Genomic DNA, 23,148 nt, shown 5'->3' with positions numbered 1-23,148 from the left:
TCCTTCACAATTTGCACCTATCTGAATTTTGCAGCACAGTTCTCCAACCAATGTTTACAAAAATGCATATATTACGGGTAAAGGTAAAGGGGCCCCTGACCATTAGGTCCAGTCGTGTCCGACTCTGGGGTTGCGACACTCATCTCACTCTATAGGCCGAGGGAGCCAGCGTTTGTCCACAGACAGCTTCCGGGTAATGTGGCCAGCATGACAAAGCTGCTTCTGGCGAACACGGAAACACTGTTTACCTTCCCGCTGGTAATCTACTTGCACTTTGAGGTGCTTTCGAACTGCTAGGTGGGCAGGAGCTGGGACTGAGCAATGGGAGCTCACCCCATTGCAGGGATTCGAACCACCGACCTTCTGATCAGCAAACCCTAGACTCTGTGGTTTAACCCACAGCACCACCTGGGTCCCTTGCTGGGTCCCTTGCCATATTACGGGTAAATATGGCTAAAACGGAATATACCAGTGAAAACAGCATCCAGAAATGCATCATATTAAACTGCTTACAAAAGTGCACATTACACTGAAAAAATGTGCTTGCTAGGAGAAATTAGCGCTAAATTGCTGGCAAACTTTCATGAAGATGAAAACAAAAATTGTAAATTGCAGCAAGATGTGGAGAGCTGATTCTAAGTTTAGAAAAATTAGAAACCAGGAGAACTGGAATTGATAGAACCTTTTTTTAAAAAAGCGAGTCACTCAGGGGTCTCTTTAGAGCAGTGTTTCTCAACCAGTGTGCCTCCAGATGTTTTGGGACTACAACTCCCATCATCCCTAGCTAGCAAGACCAGTGGTCAGGAATGATGGGAGTTGTAGTCCCAAAACATCTGGAGGCACACTGGTTGATAAACACTGCTTTAGAGGAATGCAAGGGTAGGTATAAAGGGTTTTCACAAATTAAATATAAAAAAATAAATCTCATTTAATTTATTGATTCTAAAATATCTGTCCCACATTATATTCCTATAATAATCACACTTAGGGGATTCTGCAAAAAATGAGGAAGCCCATAAAATAAAACCATAGGTGCATGCAGGGGAGGGTTGGGTAGTGACTAACTAAAACACAAACTAACTAAACTAAACTAACTAACTAAACAAACTAACTAAAACACAGTTATCCACAACTACTCAGTCAGCAAAATGCTTTCTTCAGTAGTCAAATCATAGGTAGCAGGGCGGTTTTGGATATTCTTACACAGGGCCAGAGCCTCCCTGCATATAGTAAAGCAGCAATTCAGGGGAAAGGCTGGGCTTTCCCCCTGATAAGCTAGGCTTCTGCATGCAGGGAGCTTGGAGTGTTGCAGGAGAGGGGAGAGGAGCCTTGGATTTGTGCAACTCATTACCCACAGCCTGAAGCGATACCGTCTAGGGAAATCTGCACTGCCCCTATAAGCTAGACTGGGCCCTAAACCTCTGCCCTGTTTATCCCAGACTGCGTGAGAGTTCTTAATGATAATAAAAAAAAATCAGCCTTGAGAAGCTGTTGCTATGGCAAGCTGCCGCTCAAGACGGACGGCATTGAGAGCCTCTGTCCTCAGTGCCGGGCTCTAAAGCTGCGCACTCAAGCATGCCTCTGGCGTTCTTCACATTCCTGCGGCCTTTGCAGCTTCAGTTCAGGGCAGACGCTGCCCTCTAGACAAACCCCAGGCAGGCAGCTGCTTGCCTGTCTCCAGACATGGGACTCTTCCCCGGTTAGTCTGGGGATGCTGCAGGAGGAAAGGCCATTGTCCCCTGCTTCTGGTTCACCCATCAGGTGGCATGGGGGGGGGAATAAAGATTTGAGGCGGGGCGGAGGAGGGCAGGCAAAATAATTCAGTACCGTGGGACGCGGTGCAAAGGTCTTATGAACTAGAGGGCTCATTAGTTTGTATCCGTGTGTAAGGGGAAGGGCTTATAGAGAACAGCCCCCCCCCCATCAGAAGCAGCCCATCTCCAAGCAGTCATGAAAGCGAAGGGGCGGATGAGGAAAGTCCGGAGACGGAAAGGGAGTGCCAGACCTCTGGCAGCATCCAAGAGCCCCTGCTCCACAGGCAGGAAGAGAGGGAGAGGGAAAGAGAGGAGAGGAATCAGGCAGAACGTAGACCCTTCCCTCCGACACCGGAATTGAGGAGGAGGAGAAAAGGGAGGAGATTCACTGTCCTGAGGCTTTTATGTTGGTCCAAATCGCAGAAGGAGGCAGTGCCAGATTCTGATTCGGAATGAGGAGACATGAAACCAACAGCTCGCTACACTGTAAATAATGTGCACTAATAAAGACTTCTGAAAGACAAGCATGTGGAAGGTCGTTACTCAGGAGTAGTCACAACAACCCTGACACCGTGTTTTAGGGCTCGTCCTCCAATTCGGGAATACTGAGCTTAGCTCTTACCTGAGTCAATGAATCTGCAAATCGCCAAAAACGTCAATATAGTTGTTGCTTTTTGAGGTATCAAATGCAAGTGTGGCATAATCGCAGCAGCCGCATTGTTACTGCGCAACTGCTGAAAAAGCTACATTTTGGTTTGGGTAGTATATGCATTTTTAAAAAAGTTACTATGTAAGGTAACTTAATATCAACTAAATATTCCTTTACAACAACTAAATATTCCTTAGTCAGATGACAGCCCAGAAGCACCACCACCACTACTGATAATAATGTTAATAATGTTAATAATAATAATAATAATAATAATAATAATAATAGCATGTTGTTGTTATTACTTGTAGTAGCAGTAGCAGAAGTGATGGAGGCAGAGCACAGGTATTGTGGCTAGTAGCCATTGATGTGTATGTGTGCGAATTCTCTGTAACAATTATGGTGACAGAAATGACCTCTGCACTTGCTCAGGAGCACTTTAATCTGATCTGAAATAATTAACTCCAAGGTCGAGCCCAGGCATCTCAGAACACAATAAAGTGGTCCTGGGGTTACCTGTACAGAATTTATGTTGGCTTGTTTTCATATTATTGCTTAACGTTGACTTTAATTTTATGTGTTTTCACCCTGTTGTCTTCCAGTAGAAGGCGATTTATACATATGATCGGTAAATAAAATAAGTGACTACATTTCCTGAGGGAAAGCCTCCATAATAATAATAATAATAATAATAATAATAATAATAATAATAATTTATTTATTTATTTATACCCCGCCCATCTGGCTGGGTTTCCCCAGCCACTCTGGGCGGCTTCCAACAGAAAAATAAAATACAATAATGGATTAAACATTAAAAGCCTCCCTAAACAGGGCTGCCTTCAGATGTCTTCTAAAAGTCTGGTAGTTGTTTTTCTCTTTGACATTTGATGGGAGGGCGTTCCACAGGGCGGGCGCCACTACCGAGAAGGCCCCATCACACTGGGGCAATGCGTCACAACAGACAACTGGAGGTATCATGGCATGGACATACACAGAGTTCATTGAAATTAGTAGTAGTAGTAGTAGTAGTAGTAGTAGTAGTAGTAGTAGTAGTAGTAATTTTGTTTTTTATATCTCGCCCATCTGGCTGGATTTCCCCAGCCACCCTGGGCAGCTTCCAGAAAAATATAAAAAATAATAAAACGTCAAACATTAAAAACTTCACTGAACACGGCTGCCTTCAGATGTTTTCTAAAAAGTTGTCTAAAAGTAGAATATTTGAAATAGTTGTCTTACAAAGGATTCCTTTTCATCTCCCCACCTTGCCCTGCATTACTCAATAGCGTGCTTTCGAATCTGGATCATTTACCGGTAACACCTTTGTAATATGAGACAATGACTGGTGGGGAATTAACACAGGCTGGGATTGCTGGCATGCAAGAATTTTTCCACACACAATAGTTGCGATTTGGTATTTATGAGCTTAACTTGAGCATAAAGGAAGAATGAAAAGTTCCAGGTGGCTCCCTCATTCTTTAATCTCTATATTTTTTTGAGGGTGTGTTGTTGTTTTTTAAAGTACCGTAGTGATGAATGAAATCACTGTTGTTACTTCTATAGAGTAAAAGGGCCCTGCTTCAGGAGTCTGCTCTCAGAAGGCAACTTACCTTAAGTAATTGCTATGTTGTCTCTGGGAGCTCCAGTTTGTAAAAATAATTGAACAATGAACCAAATGGCAGGATTTTGCAGATGAAGTAAAAACCAATATGTCACATCAGAAGAGTATGAAAATTAAAACAGTATATTGCACTTAAATCTCATTTTTTAAAAGCCCTTGGTATATATTACTTCACAACCCTGTAACACAGGCATGTTTTATTGTCCCCATTTTACAGATGGGAGACTGAGGGACAGAGACTTGCCCAAGGCCTCCCATTTGAAATCTGAATCAGGGAGTTCACAGTTCAGTCTCTTTACCACAGCACTGTATTATCCAGGCTGAATTAGAAGCAAGGTATAACTTGGGAGCCCCAAGTTTCTTTTTCTCTCCCTTCCTCTTTTTTTTTTTTTAACTTAATTGGCAGCTCTACACAATGGCAGGGCTACAAAGTGTGCCGGCCAGGGTTTCCATAACCTTTAAAAACAAAAAAAGCAACAATCCAGGTGATCTTCGATGGACAAATCTGCAAATTCGAGTTTCTCATTTTGCCCAGCGTAAAGTCAGTTCACATTTCTGCATCAGTTTCTGATTTGCCTTTAAATCCTCACATACATTGTCAGCACTTTAAACTGCCTTTATCCTGACAGACGCTCAACAATCTGTAAAGAACAATGAAGGACAGCAAGAAACAAAAGGAAAAAGAAAAATCCCTTGTAACAGAGACTTGGCTTGCAAAAGATTTTAAGAATATAAAAAGAGCCTGCTGGACCAAGCCAATGGCCAATCTAATCCAGCATCCTGTACTCACAAGGGCCAATCAGATGCTTGCAGGAAACCCACAAGCAGGATTCGAACACAAGAGCGCTCTCCCCTCCTGCCGTTTCCAGCAACTGATATTCAGAAGAGTTACTGCCTCTGACAGTATAGGTAAAGCATAACCTTCTTGGACAGTAGCCACCAATGGAATTTGTCTAATCTTCTTTTAAAGCCATCCTAATTGGTGAGAGCTGGACCATAAAGAAGGCTGATCGCCGAAGAATGGATGCTTTTGAATTATGGTGCTGGAGGAGACTCTTGAGAGTCCCATGGGCTGCAAGAAGATCAAACCTATCCATTCTGAAGGAAATCAGCCCCGAGTGCTCACTGGAAGGACAGATCGTGAAGCTGAGGCTCCAATACTTTGGCCACCTCATGAGAAGAGAAGACTCACTGGAAAAGACCCTGATGCTGGGAAAGATGGAGGGCACAAGGAGAAGGGGAAGACAGAGGACGAGATGGTTGGACAGTGTTCTCGAAGCTACGAACATGAGTTTGACCAAATTGCGGGAGGCAGTGGAAGACAGGAGTGCCTGGCGTGCTCTGGTCCATGGAGTCACCAAGAGTCAGACATGACTGAACAACTAAACAACAACAACAATTGGTAGCCACCACTGCTTCCTGTGGCAGGGAGTTCCACAGTTTAACTAGACACCAGACTACAACAGTAGGTTCAAGGAATGTCTTCAACTACTGGGCAGCGGGTTTCTCTCCCCACACACCACACACCTCAAACGTTCACAATTTTCTACAGGTGGATAGGTTCAAGTTTCACTTATATGCACCACAAAATCATTTTGTCTCTCAGGATCTGGCCTCCAACTTTGAAAAGGTAGGTGATGCTTCGCTAAGAATCTCACATATCACAGCCAAACAGCAAAACTACTGGAAAAAGTAGCAGCAGTGTAGATCGAATGATGCACATTGCACTCAGGTCTAGGATTATCTTTTCACTATGGGAACTGAAAACCTAGCAAGTAAATTTAGTCATGATTCAAAGTCCATCACATCATAGTTTGATAAGACATCTGATAAAGTTGCGTATGTTATTGGGCATAGTCTCACCCAGTGCAAACTAGGGTGGCACCATTGTGGAACTGCACACCTAAATCAGGATTAAGTCTACCCAGGTCCTTAAAAAACATATAGAGCCCTAGGGAAGAAGAAGAAGAAGCTATGCTCTCTTCCCCACTTAACATCCATCATTTGCACCACAAAGATCAAAGTATTTTAACACCGATTAAATAATTTTAAATTGTTGGCACTGCTGGCTCTGTATTCAAAGTACAAAACAGTTCATTTACAGCATCATTCCAGGATAAGGTTCAGGTAGGTAGCCGTGTTGGTCTGACGCAGTCGAAATAAATAAATAAATTGTCCAATAGCACCTTAGAGACCAACTAAGTTTGTTCTGGGTACAAGCTTTCGTGTGTATGCAGGAGTATCTGAAGAAGTGTGCATGCACACTTTTTTAAATTTTAAATTTTTTACTTATTTATTCCAGGATAAATGTATTGCCCTCGGCTGTACTCGTGGGATGATTCCAACAGATTCCATATGAAAAATGCTTATGTCCCTGTGGAGATGGCCGTAACGAATCAGTGGCGCACGCCCTTCTGGCTTGCACTCTTTATAAAGACTTGAAGAATGAGATTATCATCCCTCTTTTATTGTCCATTCCGGGTCGCCCAACCACTGCCACAGTGTCCTTTCTCTTGGCAGATCAAGATGAGCAGGTGACAGCAAAGGTTGCAAGGTTTTTAGCTGGGGCAATCGGAATCAGATCCACTATTTGACTATTGATTCGAAACCCCAAAATGTATATTATATAATTGACTTTTTATGTCTATTCTTTGTATATCGTATTGTTGTTTTATTGCTATGGCCGATGGCTGACGCAAATAAAGATTCATTCATTCATTCATTCATTCATGGCATGGGCTCAATTCTACTGCCCAGAGGATCACCTTCCATGGATCAGTCTTACCTTCTCACAAAGTTGCTGCAAGGACAAAATGATGGGGGGGGGAGCATGCACACACCACTTTGAAAGATGCAAAAATGAGTAATACACGATCTGAGTTTATAGAATCCCTGTGCACTGAAACTTCTTCTTGGGTTTTGCATCCAAGGCTGTGTGTTGCCAATGTGGAACCCTCCAGATGTTTTGAACTACAACTCCCATCAGCCACAGCCAGCACCAGCCACATGGGAGTTGTAGCCCAAAATATCCAGAGGGCATCAGGTTGGGCTACGCAGAATAAACACTGCAAAATGACTGCTTACCCGTCACAGCAGGCTCAGATCCCCAGGGAGCAAAGCTGAGGATTGGCGGCCAGCAGTTGAGGGAATCCCCGGGCCGGCCACTCGTTTAGTGGGCTTTCCCGCCATTTGAATCCTGGCCAATCCGGCCAGGATGAGTGGGTGGGGCTTGGGAGCAGACTGAAGCGGAACAGGCTTCACTCTGGTCCACCTCCAGCCTATAAAGGCCGGCTGCACCCTAGCCCAGGCACTGTAGTCGGTCAAAGAACAGGTGAAAACACCCACCTATAACCAGGCCTTTGGCTGATTAACAGCTGATACCTCCTTTTAATATTTTAATGTATTTGTGGTAGGGTGTTGTTAGTGGTCCCCCCCCCCCGTTTTTATCATGTATTTTGTGCATTTATAATGTATTTTTATGTTGTGAACTGCCCTGAGATCTGCAGGTGAAGGGCAGTATACAAATTTAATAATTAAATTAATAATAATAATAATAATAATAATAATAATAATAATAATAATAATGTTATTATTTATACCCCACCCATCTGGCTGAGTTTCCCCAGCCACTCTGGCGGCTTCCAGCACATATAAAAACATAATAAAACGTTAAACATTAAAAACTTCACAATACAGGGCTGCCTTCAGATGTCTTCTAAAAATTCAAATGTCTTCTTCAGATGCCTTCTAAAAATTATTTATTATTCAATAAATAATAAAACAATATACAAACAATACACAAAGTGCTCAACAACACAACAATGTAAAGCAGCAAGCCCATGTTTTTCCATAAAGGTACGTAATAAACTAAAGGGACTTCCCCAAGATCTGTTGACGATGGAAGGTTACACCAGTGTTTCTCAACCTTTTTTGGGCCACGGCACACTTGTTCCATGAAAAAAATCACGAGGCACACCACCATTAAAAAGGTTAAAAAATTTAACTCTGTGCCGCCCTATATTATAATTATGACTGTAAGAAACACTAGCCAAATATTGCTTTCCGGTGGGTTAGTGCTGTGTATTGGCGGCCGCCAGGCTCGTTGGCACTGAGCTTTGGGAAAGAGGAGAGAAATATTACTTTCAGGCGGGTCAGTGTCGACTATTGGCGGCCGCCAGGCACGTGACAATGCAAATTGCCCTTCTCGTCGCCGCACGCCACGGCACTAGTGTGCCGCGGAACAGCGGTTGAGAAACGCTGGGTTACACCATTCAGAAGGACTGAGGTTAAATAAAATATTACACACTCCACCAAATCGATTCATACATAGAGGGGACTAGAACAAAAACTCAAAAAAGGTGTTTGTTCATATGTAACATAAATTTCCACCAAACTGCAACATAGTTTTCTGGATCAGCTTGGCCTCTGAGTCGTTAAGTGGTGAGTCATCTTTAGATTGCTATTTAACACATTTTCATTGCAGGACTGAACTGTTAAAACTGTACCCCCTCGCCCTGCAACAGCACCCAAACTCCAAAGCAACCTTTGCAGACATCTCTTCAACTTAAACATACTGGCCTCAACAAGTCACATTTACATCTCTGGGCCTCTTATACCAATCTATTTCACTAAACTGTGTTAAAGACAATTTTTAGCCTGACTGCTTCACTGCAGACACCTTCAATTTGCGCAGGTTAATTTCATAACCCTCTTTCAGCTATCCTATTATTATACACAATCAGGATTTTTTAGGTAGGGCTTAGGTAGTTTTCCGTGCCAGGCTTCCCTCCGGATCCTGAGAAGCATCGAATACAAGAGTGTCTCTAAGCATGTGCAGAGTGGTTTCTTCTCATTTGCAAATAATTACAACCATCAACTGAAACTCGCAGGAATTTGGGACAGAGCTTCCTGGTTTGAAAGAACAACTCCAAGTAACCTTGAGCCCTGTTAAATCACCTCCTTGTAATCCATCACTTTTCTCCCAGCCCAGCTCACTTCCCGTGAAGCAGCAAAACTAAGGAGCTGAATCAACTGACAACAGGCAGGTAGGTAAAATGCGGAAGGGCTCTGTAGCCCTCATGCACACACACCATATTGATGTTAAAATCAGCCACCTCATCTGCCCCTAAGTAGAAGTCAGTTCAGCAGATTCCCCACCACTGCTTCTCTATGTCAGCAGAAGCTTCACCTGTTGAATTTCTCCCAGTCACACATCTGTTAAAGAGACTGCCTGGCCAGGGGGGTGGGAACACACACACACACACACACACACACACACAGAGAGAGAGAGAGAGAGAGAGAGAGAGAGAGAGAGAGAGAGAGAGAGAGAGAGAAATGGCCACCCTTCTCACAGAACAGCCTCTACATTTTCAAGTTTCACTAGAAAAGCCCCGAGACAGCAGGTGAATCATTTGTGGGAGTCAGAACATACTATGAGATTTAAATCGCACACATCCCACATCATGCGTAGGGCTTTAAGCCAAAACTCTTTTCATACTCCAGGCGGCCTTTCTTAATTTTTAATCTTAAGGCCTCAACTTTGAAACGACATCTCTTAACAGAACTTCCTTACCTCCCCAGCCAAGGTTTCAAAACTCCGGCAAAGTGTGGGCAAAGTCTCTATTTGTGGCAAACTTGTCACAGAGAGCCTGGACTATTTCTCCTGCTGTCATCACCGGGATACTTGTTTGTCGACTTTATGAGCCCTAAAGAACCATTGCAGCCGCCCACCTGGATTCCTGAGATTTCCACCTCCCTCCTCCCGAGCCCTGCCAAGACATAGGATATATGCAGGTTCCAAATTTCAACTCTCCCTTCTTCTCAGCGCTGAGTTAAGCAAAGATTGCTTTACCTTACAGAATCCGGAGGAGAGTCTTGTCGACAGCCATGCTTCTTCGGAGAGGTGCTGAAAGAGTGGCGGCAAAGCAGTGATCATCTCAAACACGTTTACAGGAAAGGAAGGAAGGAGGACTGAGCAGGCTGTTGCTGGTACATAAGGGAACTGCAAATCAGTATCAAGGCAACGAGGCAGGTGGATTCTGTCTGTTGCCTGCCGGCGCTCTTACCGTAGATTACTGTTCTACCTGCCAATTGCCAGCAGGCCGGGCTGCAGACAAGGGCTGGAGCAGATGGGGGGAAAACGGGAAGTGGCGAGGGAGTGTGAGTCAGCTTTTGCCAGGAGTTTTGGGGAATGCAATTATGCCACACACAAAGACAGGAGAGAGGCTGGAACAGAAGTAAATCCCGAACAAGCAAACACGCCAGAGAAATGCAGTGCCGCGATTTATTACATGGTAGCCACCGCCACCCCAAATCTCTCTGTAAAGGCACTTGGGAATTAAGCACCCAAGAGTGCAACCCTTCAAGAGATCCCAATCACTAGGAAAGTCTGGGAACGGGTCACCTGTATGTCTCTGCCCTGCAAACGTGGAGATCGTGAAATATGGTGCAAATACACTTAGAAAGGTGAAATCTGATGCACGTGTGTTGGAGACACCCACAGACACACACAAAGTGTAAATATGAGCTGTTTTGCAAGCAGTGGCCATCAGGAACTTAGAGCACACAAGCAAAGGGAAAGCCTAGACAGTGCGGCATAGTGGTTAGAGTGCCAGAGTGGGATCTTGGGGGACCTGTGGCCATGTTGCTCACAGGATGGCTTTGTGCCAGAAAATATTTTATATATGTCGGCAAAATGAAATCTAGACTTACAGTGGTACCTTGGTTCTGAAACTTAATCTGTTCCGGAAGTCCGTTCCAAAACCAAAGCGTTCCAAAACCAAGGCACACTTTCCCGTAGAAAGTACAGTAATGCAAAATGGATCAATCCATTCCAGACTTTTAAAAACAATCCCTAAAACAACAATTTGACATGAATTATACTATCTAACGATACCATTGATCCATAAAATGAAAGCAATCATCAATGTACTGTACTATAAAATAAGTAAGACAGTATTGTAGATTATAACAATTTAAATTAATTTTTTTTCTTACCTGCACTGATGATAATCATTGTTTGGATGGGTTTTTTTAATCCATTTCCGCAGTCACACAATCAATCAATCGCTCGCTAAACTGGGTTCCACACAGTCACAAAAACAAATTAACCGAAAAAGCCTCAAAAACAGAAACACACAATAAATAGCAAAAACAAAAGCTCCAAACTTAATCCATAAGACTTCCGAAATGTTTGAAAACGAAGGCACAGCTTCTGATTGGTGCAGGCGCCCCGGAAACAATAGCTGAAAAACGTTTGAAAACTGGAACACTTACTTCCAGGGTTTCGGCGTTTTAGAATCAAGGCGTTTGAGAACCAAGGTACCACTGTTCTAATACAGAAATATGGTGTGGACACCATTATATCAGTCATTGCACACAACTGCCACCAGATTTACGGTACGTTGTGGGTTTTCAAAACCCAGTTATAGGAAAGTGATCGTGTGCACACTTCCCATTTGGCAGCTTTATATGTTTACCCAAGGATCTTCTGAATGAAGACTTTTTGTCTTTAGACTAGCCAAAGGCTTTGAGATTCTATGTACCATGGCCTTTGTGACAGAAGTATTATACCAGTAAATGGTTCAAACCAGACCCAACAATGTGAAGCCAATGCATCTAAAAGTTCACCTTTAAAGTTCACCTTTAAAAGTTCACCTTTAAAACTTCCGGTCTGATGAAATGTATCTGCAGCACCACCCAAAGGGTGGGGAACAAAGAAAAAGAAGGTGATTAAAACTGCAGAAAACTAACTCGAGCAGAACATTAGCATCCGCTGCTACGGCAAGCCCTACAAAGCTACGATTGGATTCATAATCACTGGAACCAAATCCATCTGCTAATTGATTTCATTCACAAAAGTGGGATTTAGTTGATTTACTTTCTTGGCACTCTGTGCCAAAGCTCACATGAAGAGACATTAATGCCACAGCCAAATTAAAGGGGGGGGGAGATTAGGTTAACATGGTTTGTGAACTATTATTCTGGCATCTTGCTTTTTTTGTAAAAATGCCAGATACTCTTGAGGCATAATCCATTAACTCCTGGTAATGAAAGAAAAAATGCTATACCTGACTGAAGAATGCTAAAAAGTGGCAGGAATCTTTCCTTTGATTCAGAGGGACTCTGGATGTTAAAATTCCTTTTCCTCCTTTAACTCCTATATCAGGGGTAGGCAAACTAAGGCCCAGGGGCCGGATGCGGCCCAATCGCCTTCTAAATCCGGCACGCGGACGGTCTGGGAATCAGCGTGTTTTTACACGAGTAGAATGTTTTCTTTTATTTAAAATGCATCTCTGGGTTACTTGTGGGGCATAGGAATTTGTTCATTGCCCCCCCCCCCCGCCGAAAAAAGTATAATCCAGCCCACCACATGGTCTGAGGGATGGTGGACCAGCCCATGGCTGTTCCATTGCACCAGAAGCGGTTTAGTCCTGCTGGCCACTTGACCCGGAAAGCTGTCTGCGGATAAACGTCGGCTCCCTCAGCCTGAAAGCGAGATGAGCACTGCAATCCCATAGCCGCCTTTTACTGGAATTCACTGTCCAGGGGTCCTTTATCTTTACCTTACACCCGCTTTGTTAAGTTACTGCTTGGGAAATGGTCTTTCATTCAAAGTCCATCAAGATTCCCACTCGCCCTGCTTTGTATGACTGCTGAAACATGATAAAAATCTGTTCTCCCTCACGAGTTGCAGATTACAACATCGCTTCGCGGTGGCAACATGATCAGCACCGGAGGGGAGTGGGGGCTGGGAAGCTGCATGCAGATTACTGCTTGTGGACCTTATATATATTTATCCCATCCATCAAATGGACGTCAGCCTTTGCCCCCGTTCGTTTTTATCTACCGTTTTCTTTGCATGCCTTCCAATAACTGTTATGCACTTATGGTGAGCTGAGAACTCACCTGAGCCAGCTTTGGTTTCCCCCTTCGACAGAAACCGAGGTCTGAGAGTGACTTGTCAGCTATATTGCAGGAAGTTCATGTTCCCCTATCATAAAATGCATGGTGGAGGCCAAGTGAACTGTACGGCAATAAATTAAATCAGTAGATGTAAAACAGTATAATGAATGCACTGAAGGGTAGAAGGCAGAGCAATTTGAAAGAAAAGTCAGGCCACTGGGATTTTAAGTGTATGAGGATCATAGGCAGACTTACTAAGAGGTGCTTATTTTTTCACAGCCGTTTCCTAAACAGTATCAGTGAGCAGCACTGAGATAAGTAAACTGCTCATCAAACCAGAGCTCCTTCCTAGAATTCAGGGGATGCGGTTGGCGCTGTGGTCTAAACCACTGAGCCTCTTGGGCGTGCCAATCAGAAGATCGGTGGTTTGAATCCCCACGACGGGGTGAGCTCCCATTGCTCTGTCCCAGCTCCTACCAACCTAGCAGTTCAAAAGCACGCCAGTGCAAGTAGATAAATAGGTACTGCTGCAGCGGGAAGGTAAACAGCGTTTCCGTGCACTGCTCTGGTTTCCGTCATGGTGTTCTGTTGAGCCAAAAGTGGTTTAGTCATGCTGACCACATGACCGAGAAAGCTGTGTGTGGACAAACGCCGTCTTCCTTGGCCTGAAAGCAAGATGACCACCGCAACCCCATAGTCGCCTTTGACTCGACTTAATCGTTCAGGCGTCCTTTACCTTTAACTTTACTAGAATTCAACCCCCTCTGTGAATTTCTCCCCTATGTTTGCCAGATTATATATGCTGGTGAATTTTCATGAAGACTTAATTTTAATGCAAACTGATTGGAATATGGCGAACTGAAAGAAACCAAGATTGACAGATTGGACCCTCCCTAGCTTTTACTAGTGATCAATCCAGCATCCATGGTCTACTTATCGCACTACTCAGTGAACATGACCCAAGCATTTTTGTTTATACACGGAGGTTTATCTGTCTAGAGGCAACTCCCAAACCCGCAAAACACACTTCCGCTTTATTGCTTCTGTCTGAACAGTCAAATGCGAGGAAGGAACAAATGAATCTCATCACATCCTGGCCAAAGTATCTTCTGCGAGAAGAGAAGTTCAAGCGAGTTAAGGGCTTATTAAACCAACTGTTCTTTTATGGATCATAGCCAGAACATATTGAATGTAGGAGAGGTGCTTTGCTGTTCTTTGTCAATGTATAGGATACTTTACTCTTATAAAACAATGCAAGCCTCCCCCCCCCCAGGCAATCCTTGCTCCAGAGAGCTTTATAAGCTATTCTTGCAAACATCCTTTTCCCAACATGCAGCAGGGAAGAATCTCACATGCAAGACATGAGGCTACTGTCTAAAATGGCAGCCTCATGTCTAATTACCACCCCTTTCTTGGATAATCTGTAGGCACCAACCCATATTGTGAGGTCATAACCTCTTCTATATGATCATCTGTACCAGTAGCAGCCAATAATATGGAGCATGGGTGGGAAAACACCCAGTATGGTGACATCGTAACATGGGTTAGTATATCATTCAGGGCAGGGGCCAAATGCAGTCCTCTGTTTGGTTGTCATGGACTGACGGGACACCGAGGAATGGTGGGAGGAACCAGCTGGGGAACTCCCAAGTGAAGACGGCTCAGAGCCTGGGGAGTGGTGGTGGGATGACGAGTGGTCACAGGGAGAAGACGCAGTAGACTGGGGGGAGGTGTCAGAAGCTGAAGATGTAACAGGGCTTAGTGAGCAGGTAGAGTCTGTGGCAGAGAGCAGTCCAGAATCAGAGGCAGAAGCTGAAGCAAGAGAGGAGGAGGCCAAGAGGCAGAGATGAGTCAGGCTGGTGAAGAGTCACAAGTGTCTCCCCCTCCTGTTGCAACAAGCTCCCCTCCCTAGTATCAGATTGCTTGTGGAAAACCCTGAAAAGGAGGGGACTTAGATGCCTTTGGGGAAGTGGGGACCTTCAGTCTCAGCAACTTGATTCATGGGACAAGACCTGCCACAGATGAGTTGCTGGGCTCATTAAGCCTGAGCAGATCCTGTTTTTGCTAAAAAAGAGTTAACTTTATAGTGCTCTTGTACTTTTATGGGATCTCACCATAAACACAGTCTTGAATATAACTAGCAATAACTTCTCAGGTCACATCCACCCCATGTGTTTAAAGCACAATCAAGCCCCTTTGATTGTCAAGCAGAATCCTGGGACCTGCAGTTTGCTGACATCACAGAGTCACAGTTCCCAGCTCTCTGAACAAACAACTCCCAGGATCCTCCAGGACTGTCAGAGTGGTATGATAGTGCTTTTATTTATAAATCAGTATGGGAAGAGTAAAGCTGATCCAGGAAGTGCAGGGGTGGCACAATTGAGCGATGAAAACAAATAAGCAAAGGCTTCTTCTTTTAGAGGAGAGGCCACAAACCAGTTAACAGGGCTAAAAGAGAATCTGGAAGGTGTCCCGGGCCCTGGAAATGGCCGCGCTGCTCAGGTGATGTTGATGGAATGCGGGCTGATTGTTCTCACTGAAAGGAGTCAGCAAACCACTTGGGCTTGGCTAACATTGACACTGAAACTGCATGGATTCTGTTTTGTTTTTTGACCCGATTCTGACTCAGATAAGCCATTCTGGAATCACAGCGTGCTCGGCAAGGTGAGCTGCTCTGCCTCCACCTGCAAAACTCTTGCTATAAAGTGTGGGCGGGGAAAGGGAACTTAGAACTAAAAATAGACCAAATTAAAAGGGGGAAAGGGAGGGGGAGGACTGAGGCCCACGCACGGCATCTTTCTCATGGACTGCTAACCGCCGGTGATCGGGTCATTAGAATCGGGGTGTGGACTGGGCGGGGCGGGGATCTCTTTTTCTGTAAATGGAAGAACATGAGGATGCACAGAGAGAGGAGCAACGGATGTCACACAATCACAGAACCATAGAATGGTAGAGCTGGAAGAGACCCCAAGGGCAGGGGAGAAATTAGGCTTTATTTCACCCGGGTCAATGACCCAGTTTGGAACCCCCAGGGGGCATAGAGTTGGGGTGCCATGGCCTCAGGCACACATTTTTGAGGGGGCACAATCAGGTGACCCCATGGCAGGCATGGGGCCCTGCCAGCTGAGGTGCAGCAGCAGCAGCAAGCAGGTTGGTCTAGTGGGCAGGTGGATGGAGGCAGAGGGCGAGGAGCCTATTGGAAGTGGGTTTCATTCATATTCCACAAGGCCTCCATGTGCGCCCCCCGTGGTGCACCCACCCCAGCTGCCCAGTCCATCAGGAGGCCCCACCCCGGGCACAGGCAACCCACACTATGCCACTGCCCCCCACATGCATTTAGATATGCACACACACATACTGGCTGGGAGCCTCAATGGCACCCCTCTGGAGGCTTCAGTTGGGGCAAAAATATATACCCTGGCTAGTGTTCCCCCCCCCCATAGCTACAGCACTGCCAGGGGTCACCTAGTCAAACCCCTGCAATGCAGGAATCTCAACTAGATCATACATGACAGATGGCCATCCAACCTCTTCTTAAAAACCTCCACAGAAGGGATGTTGTGAATTAAGTATCAAGGAATTCATTTCAAATATATGCTTCCTTGGGAGGCTGAGGTTTATAACGAAATACCGTAATAAAGGTTTCAGCCTCAAGAACTCTGAGAGCCCTGCCTTTTCTTCCTCAATATGAATGATACCAAACAATCCATTGTATATAGCCAGGCCCTACGTTACAGCCGCATCTCTTCCAACTCTACAGACAGAGACTCTCGCCTAAGAGGTCTACAGCAAACCTTTTTAGAACTAAAATATCCGCCCGATGAAGTTAAACAACAGATCAACAGAGCCAGACTGATACCCAGAGAGAACTTGCTGCAAAGCAGACCCAAAAAAGAAAATAACAGAACAGCACTAGTAATCACATACAGCTCCCAAGTTAAAACAGTTCAACGCATCATGAGAGATCTACAACCTCTCCTAGACAATGACAGTTCTCTTTCTCAAGCTCTGGGAGGAAGACCTTTCATTGCCTACAGACAGCCTTCCAATCTTAAACTACTCCTCACCCACAATAATACAACCACCAGACTTAACATGGACACTGGTACCAGAGCCTGCAATAAACCCAGATGCCAACTTTGCTGCAGTGAGAGCTGGACCATAAAGAAGGCTGATCACCAAAGAATTGATGCTTTTGAATTATGGTGCTGGAGGAGACTCTTGAGAGTCCCATGGACTGCATGAAGATCAAACCTATCCATTCTTAAGGAAATCAGCCCTGAGTGCTCACTGGAAGGACAGATCGTGAAGCTGAGGCTCCAATACTTTGGCCACCTCATGAGAAGAGAAGACTCCCTGGAAAAGACCCTGATGTTGGGAAAGATGGAGGGCACAAGGAGAAAGGGACGACAGAGGACGAGTTGGTTGGACAGTGTTCTCAAAGCTACTAACATGAATTTGACCAAGCTGCGGGAGGCAGTGGAAGTCAGGAGTGCCTGGCATGCTCTGGTCCATGGGGTCACGAAGAGTCGGACACGACTAAACGACTAAACAACAACAACAACACCCGCACAACACCATTACTGGCCCCAACAACATCAAACATACCATCTCAGGACTCTTTAATTGCTCATCTTCTAACATTGTGTATGCCATCAAATGCCAACAGTGCCCTTCAGCTCTCTATATTGGACAAACAAGCCAAACCCTACACCAAAGGAAAAATGGACATAAATCTGACATCAGGAATCACAAGACAAAGAAACCAGTAGGAGAACACTTCAATCTCCCAGGTCATTCTATAAAAAATCTCAAAGTAGTTGTGTTATTACAAAAGAATTTCAGAAATAGACTGGAAAGAGAAGTTGCTGAATTGCAACTTATTATCAAGCTTAAAACCATGGAGAGACCTGGTCTGAATAGAGATATTGGATTCTTATCTCATTATACATGGTAAAGCTATTTTTAGTCCTCTCACCCCCTTGCTTTTTCCTGTAAGACCATTGCAGTTGTTAACAGTCGTGAAGAGGTTTACCACACCTATAGCCAATCACCCATTCCCACCACCCTTCTGAGTAATACCCCTCCCCACCCTCTCACTATATATAAGGGTCTGGTTACTTCTGTTTCAGTGTATCTGAAGAAGTGTGCATACACATGAAAGCTCATACCAATGACAAACTTAGTTGGTCTCTAAGGTGCTACTGGAAGGATTTTTTAAAATTTTGTTTCAAGATTTTCAGTCTGTGAACCACAAAGCTTACTCGTAAGTAAGTGACATACAGAACAGAGGCTTCCTTTCGAGAAAAGCTGCATGAGATCAAGCTTCTAAGGCTGCAGTCCTTAGGGTTGCCAGACTCAATAGAGGACAGGACTTCTGTGCCTTTAATTGCCCTGCTCTCTTTTGAGTCTGGAAACCTTAAAGAGAAACCAGCAGACCATTTGTTTAATTTCCAAACAAAGGGTCTGCTGGTTTCTCTTTAAGGTTTCCAGACTCAAAAGAGAGCAGGGCAATTAAAGGCACAGAAGTCCTGTCCACTATTGAGTCTGGCAACCCTAGCAGTCCTATGCACATCTACCATGGATTTGGTGAGGCTTATGTCTGAGTAAATATGCATAGGATCAGCTGCTGGATTCTTCTTTTAATGCTCCTCCCCAACAGCTTGGACCTTCTCAATACGAGCAGTATTGTTGAGAGACACCAGGTAAGGAGGGGCAAAGCCAGTACAGCACATGGTATTTCTGCCTGCTGTATAGCCTGCCTGCCAAGACCCTGAGCAATTTTCAAGTGGTCCATAGAAAAACAAGTGTTGGAATCACTGCCATTATGTGTTTAGACTCATTCGCAGCTATCTGGATTACATTTATGAAACAAGAAGGTGGGTGAGCAACAACGATCCCTAGGTATTTGATAGCCACATAATTTTAGCAAGCACCACAAGAACTGTGACAGAATTGCAAAGGCATGGCATGCAACAATCCTTTGCACCTTCATCGTGGCTTACGCTTACCTACCTGCGGACAAGCAGTTTCAATTTCTTGCACGAGCCTTTCACTAAGGAGATGGCTTTCTGCCTGGAACTGCTGAGCTCCACCTCATTGATGTTCACCACTTCATCTCCAGGCTGCAGCTGAGAGTTCAATAAATCTGCTTTCCCTCCTTCTTCAATCTGGATAAGGGGGGCGGGGGGGCACAAGGAGAGAAACAGAACAATGGTTTCAACAGGATTGATTTTTGCCATGCTCTCCTTCCTCCCACCCTAGAGAAATTAATGAAATTGTTGTGGATTTTCAAACTTCTTTCTACGTGCCGCATGAATATAAAGTTGCTTTTCTCAGCCATGCTGAAAGTTTACTCAGTTCTCCGCCCCAAAGCTCTTGCAAGGTTTCCAGAAACAATATTTCACAGTCTCCTTTAGCAGGTCCCGTCCCCCACCAATGCTCAATTGTTCCTTCTGTTAGGAAGCACAAATCTCACAGGGAATTCTGTCACCAGATCCTAATATTGTTGGGTTTCTGTTGTGCTTAATTTGTTTCAGTACTTAGGAAATATCAAGAGATGGTACAATGTATCTGGCAAGTTGAATTGTTCTCTCCAGTTTAACCATTTTCTTTTCTTTCTTTCTTTCTTTCTTTCTTTCTTTCTTTCTTTCTTTCTTTCTTTCTTTCTTTCTTTCTTTCTCAGAACCATTTGTTTGCAAGGAAACAGCCTGAACCTTGAAACCAAAAGTCAACAAGACCCAGAAATCAGAATGTGCCAGGACTCCTCAGCTTGGCGCTTCTGGCCTGAAGTGGAACAAAACTTCCTGAAACATATGTGATGGGGCCTGTTAGACTGTGGCTGGTATTTTAGAACCAAGCTGTACGGTCACAAGTCGTACCACATGACTTGTGATCGTACAGCTTGGTTCCACTTTTGTTGGGCTGTGATTCAAACTGCAGGTGGGGAAAACTGCAAGGAGAACTCTGTGGGCAGATTAAGTGACATTGCATCAAGCAGGCATTATCCCCCGTCTTCCATTGCATTTTGACATCACTTTACTTATTGCAAAAAGTCCCGTCTTCTGAGAGACAGTGGGTTTGTTGAGTAAGGCTTCCCAATCGACTATAATTATGCAGTCTGAATTTGCTGGTATGTGACTGAATTGCACCAGAAAATTGTAACGGTCCAAAAGCACTTTTTGATAACACTTATTTGATTTTATTAAATTTGTATACTGCCCTTCATCTGAAGATCTTAGGGTGGTTTACAGCATAAAAAGGCAAAATAAAAAGACAAAATAAAAAGACATAATAATAATAATAATAATAATAATAATAATAATAATAATAATTTATTTATACCCCACCCATCGGGCTGGGTTTCCCCAGCCACTCTGGGCGGCTTCCAACAGAAAAATAAAACACAGTAATCTGTTAAACATTAAAAGCCTCCCTGAACAGGGCTGCCTTCAGATGTCTTCTAAAAGTCTGGTAGTTGTTTTCCTCTTTGACATCTGTTGGGAGGGCGTTCCACAGGGCAGGCGCCACCACCGAGAAGGCCCTCTGCCTAGTTCCCTGCAACTTGGCTTCTTGCAACGAGGGAACCGCCAGTAGGCCCTCGGTGCTGGACCTCAGTGTCCGAGCAGAATGATGGAGGTGGAGACGCTCCTTCAGGTATACTGGACCAAGGCCATTTACATAATACATAATACAAAATACATAATAGAAACAAGAGCAAGAACAAAACAAATTAATAAACCCCTCCCCCCAAAAAATACACACACATACTTAAAAGGGTAAAGGATGTCAGTCAGTCAAAGCCCTGGTTGAAGAGGAACATTCTCACCTGGTGCCTAAGGGTGTATAATGAAGGTGCCAGGCGAACCTCCCTGGGAGGTAAAGGGTAAAAGTAAAGGGACCCCTTACCATTAGGTCGCGGACGACTCTGGGGTTGCGGCACTCATCTCACTCTACTGGCCAAGGGAGCCAGCATATAGCTTCCGGGTCATGTGGCCAGCATGACTAAGCCGCTTCTGGTGAACCAGACGCCGTTTTCCTTCTCGCCGGAGCGGTACCTATTTATCTACTTGCACTTGGACGTGCTTTCAAACTGCTAGGTTGGGCAGGAGCTGGGACCGAACAACAGGAACTCACTCCGTTGTGGGGATTCGAACCGCCGACCTTCTGATTGGCAAGCCCTAGGCTTTGTGGTTTAACCCACAGCGCCACCTGGGGAGAGCATTCCACAAATGGGGAGCCACTACAGAAAGACCCATTTTCATGTTGCCACCCTCTGGATTTATTGCAGAGGAAGCACATGAAGAAGGGCCTCAGACGATGATCACAGGGTGCAGGTTGGTTCATATGTTTAGGAGGCAAACAGGGAGCTTGACAAGTTCCACACATTACATAAGAAAGCTGAGCATCAATATATCGCTTCAGTTTGGCTCCTATGTGTATACTGTATAAACCAGTTGTCTTTATCCACCTGGATAAAAATATATAATAAAGTTGAAGCTACCTTGTCAAGTTGGATGATCTGCTCCTGTGCTTTTTATTATTAACAATCAATCAATCAATCAGCTTTTTAGTGATGTCTCAAGGCAAATAACAAACGTAAAATCAGCTAAAAAGAGTTTAAAAAATAGTAAAGGTTTCTGGTATTTTGGGGACTTTAAGGAGAAACCCTCCTGCTGACTGCAGTGACCTATAGATATCCTAAGGGGTCTGTCATGTTAAAGATCACCAAGGGCTAGGGCTGAAGCTGAGCTGAAGTGAGTTCACTCAAAATTAGATAACCCCCAGGGTTTTTGACAGCTTATTTGAGCTTCCAGTGCACTGCAATTTAAACAGGGCCATATTCTGAAAATAAACCTGGAAGAAGTATTTGCACTTAGGGTGTGGTGTCAACCCCAAGACAACAGCAGTGCTCAGATTCGGCAAGTGATGTCATATGCCACACAACTCTACCTTCAGCCAACGTCACCAGGATTGCAAGGGCAAACAAAAGCCCAGTGGGAGACACCACCTATTTCATCAAGCACCTGTTTCAACAGACAGACTGGAAAACAGTGAAACCAGGAAACATGAAACGCAGCATGCCAACATGAGACCTTGCCAGGAAAGAAAAGTAAAGAGTCAAGATTGGTCTTTTGATCTCAGGATAGCAAGACTGGGGATACTGTCCAAGTGGTCAAGAGAAGGAAGTCTATTCTAGGCTTTGGGATCTAGGTGAACATTAGCCTAAAAACCTGTGAATCCCACAGGCTCCTGAGCACCCAAGGAATTAATCCAGGGCAGCATCTAGAACTGATCACCAGATGTGAAAGAGATGCAAATTTAAATTCCTACTCAGTGTCAGGTGTTGGGTACAGGTCTGCAATAACTCATAAGGTGTCCATGAAGTTAATTCTTTATTCAAATAAACAAACAGCTCAGGCCTGGTGAGCACAGCAACTCAACTTTATAGTGAGTTCTGGCACCTATTTTTCTTGGAAAAAAAGCACTGGTGGGAACAAGTTCCATAGTTTAACTATAAGAGCATTCATTGTTTTCAACAAGAACTACAGAGTTGACTGAGTCCGCTCTGGGCAAGCGCAGAGATAGCAAGCTGAAGGAAATAGCTCAGTAGACATCTTTTGAAGCCCACACTGCAAAGGAGGTGGTGATATTGGCGCACTGGAAGGAGGCCTCAGAACATCTGGAGTACCACTAGATGCTAAAACAAAATTCTGAACCAAAAGTTTCCATTAATCCCGAATGTGGATACGGTAATATCTGATAACAGTTGTCTGCATTGTGTTTTCTGCAGATACACTGTGGTGTGTGGCAAGATAAGGGGACAGTTACATAAAACAATTTAGCTAATATATATACAAATGTGCAAATTAGATATTACCTAATTGGATTTTTTTGTTAAGTATTATATAGCAATCACAGGAAGCTACTTTATAAGGATTTGGACCATTCGTCCATCTAATTCAGTACTGTCTACTTGGACTAGCAGCAGCTCCCCAGGATTTCAGAGAAGGGACACTCCAGGTCAGGCACCCCCAAACTGCGGCCCTCCAGATGTTTTGGCCTACAACTCCCATGATCCATAGCTAACAGGACCAGTGGTCAGGGATGATGGGAATTGTAGTCCAAAACATCTAGAGGGCCGAAGTTTGGGGGTGCCTGCTCTAGGTCCTACCTGGAGATGCCAGGGTTTAGACCGGGGGAACCTTCTACATGCCAGGCCG

General features: G+C 44.4%; 1 protein-coding gene across 5 annotated transcripts in view; it reads right to left on the bottom strand.

The window, feature by feature from the left end:
* SHROOM3 (shroom family member 3) overlaps positions 1 to 23,148 on the bottom strand; it is a 232,742-nt gene that overhangs the window by 142,309 nt on the left and 67,285 nt on the right. For 2 of the 5 annotated variants that reach the window (XM_060278375.1, XM_060278376.1), the window contains exon 3: positions 18,941 to 19,095. In XM_060278375.1, coding sequence (XP_060134358.1) covers positions 18,941 to 19,095 — 155 coding nt within the window. Of the gene's footprint in view, positions 1 to 9,593; positions 10,078 to 18,940; positions 19,096 to 23,148 lie in introns of those variants that run through there. The other 3 variants (XM_035114001.2, XM_035114005.2, XM_060278377.1) reach the window with 2 other exon arrangements.

Source organism: Zootoca vivipara, chromosome 9, assembly GCF_963506605.1.
Source record: "Zootoca vivipara chromosome 9, rZooViv1.1, whole genome shotgun sequence".
Taxonomy (NCBI): domain Eukaryota; kingdom Metazoa; phylum Chordata; class Lepidosauria; order Squamata; family Lacertidae; genus Zootoca; species Zootoca vivipara.
Note: the sequence above shows the minus strand (reverse complement) of the source record. Positions and strands in the feature narration are given on the sequence as shown.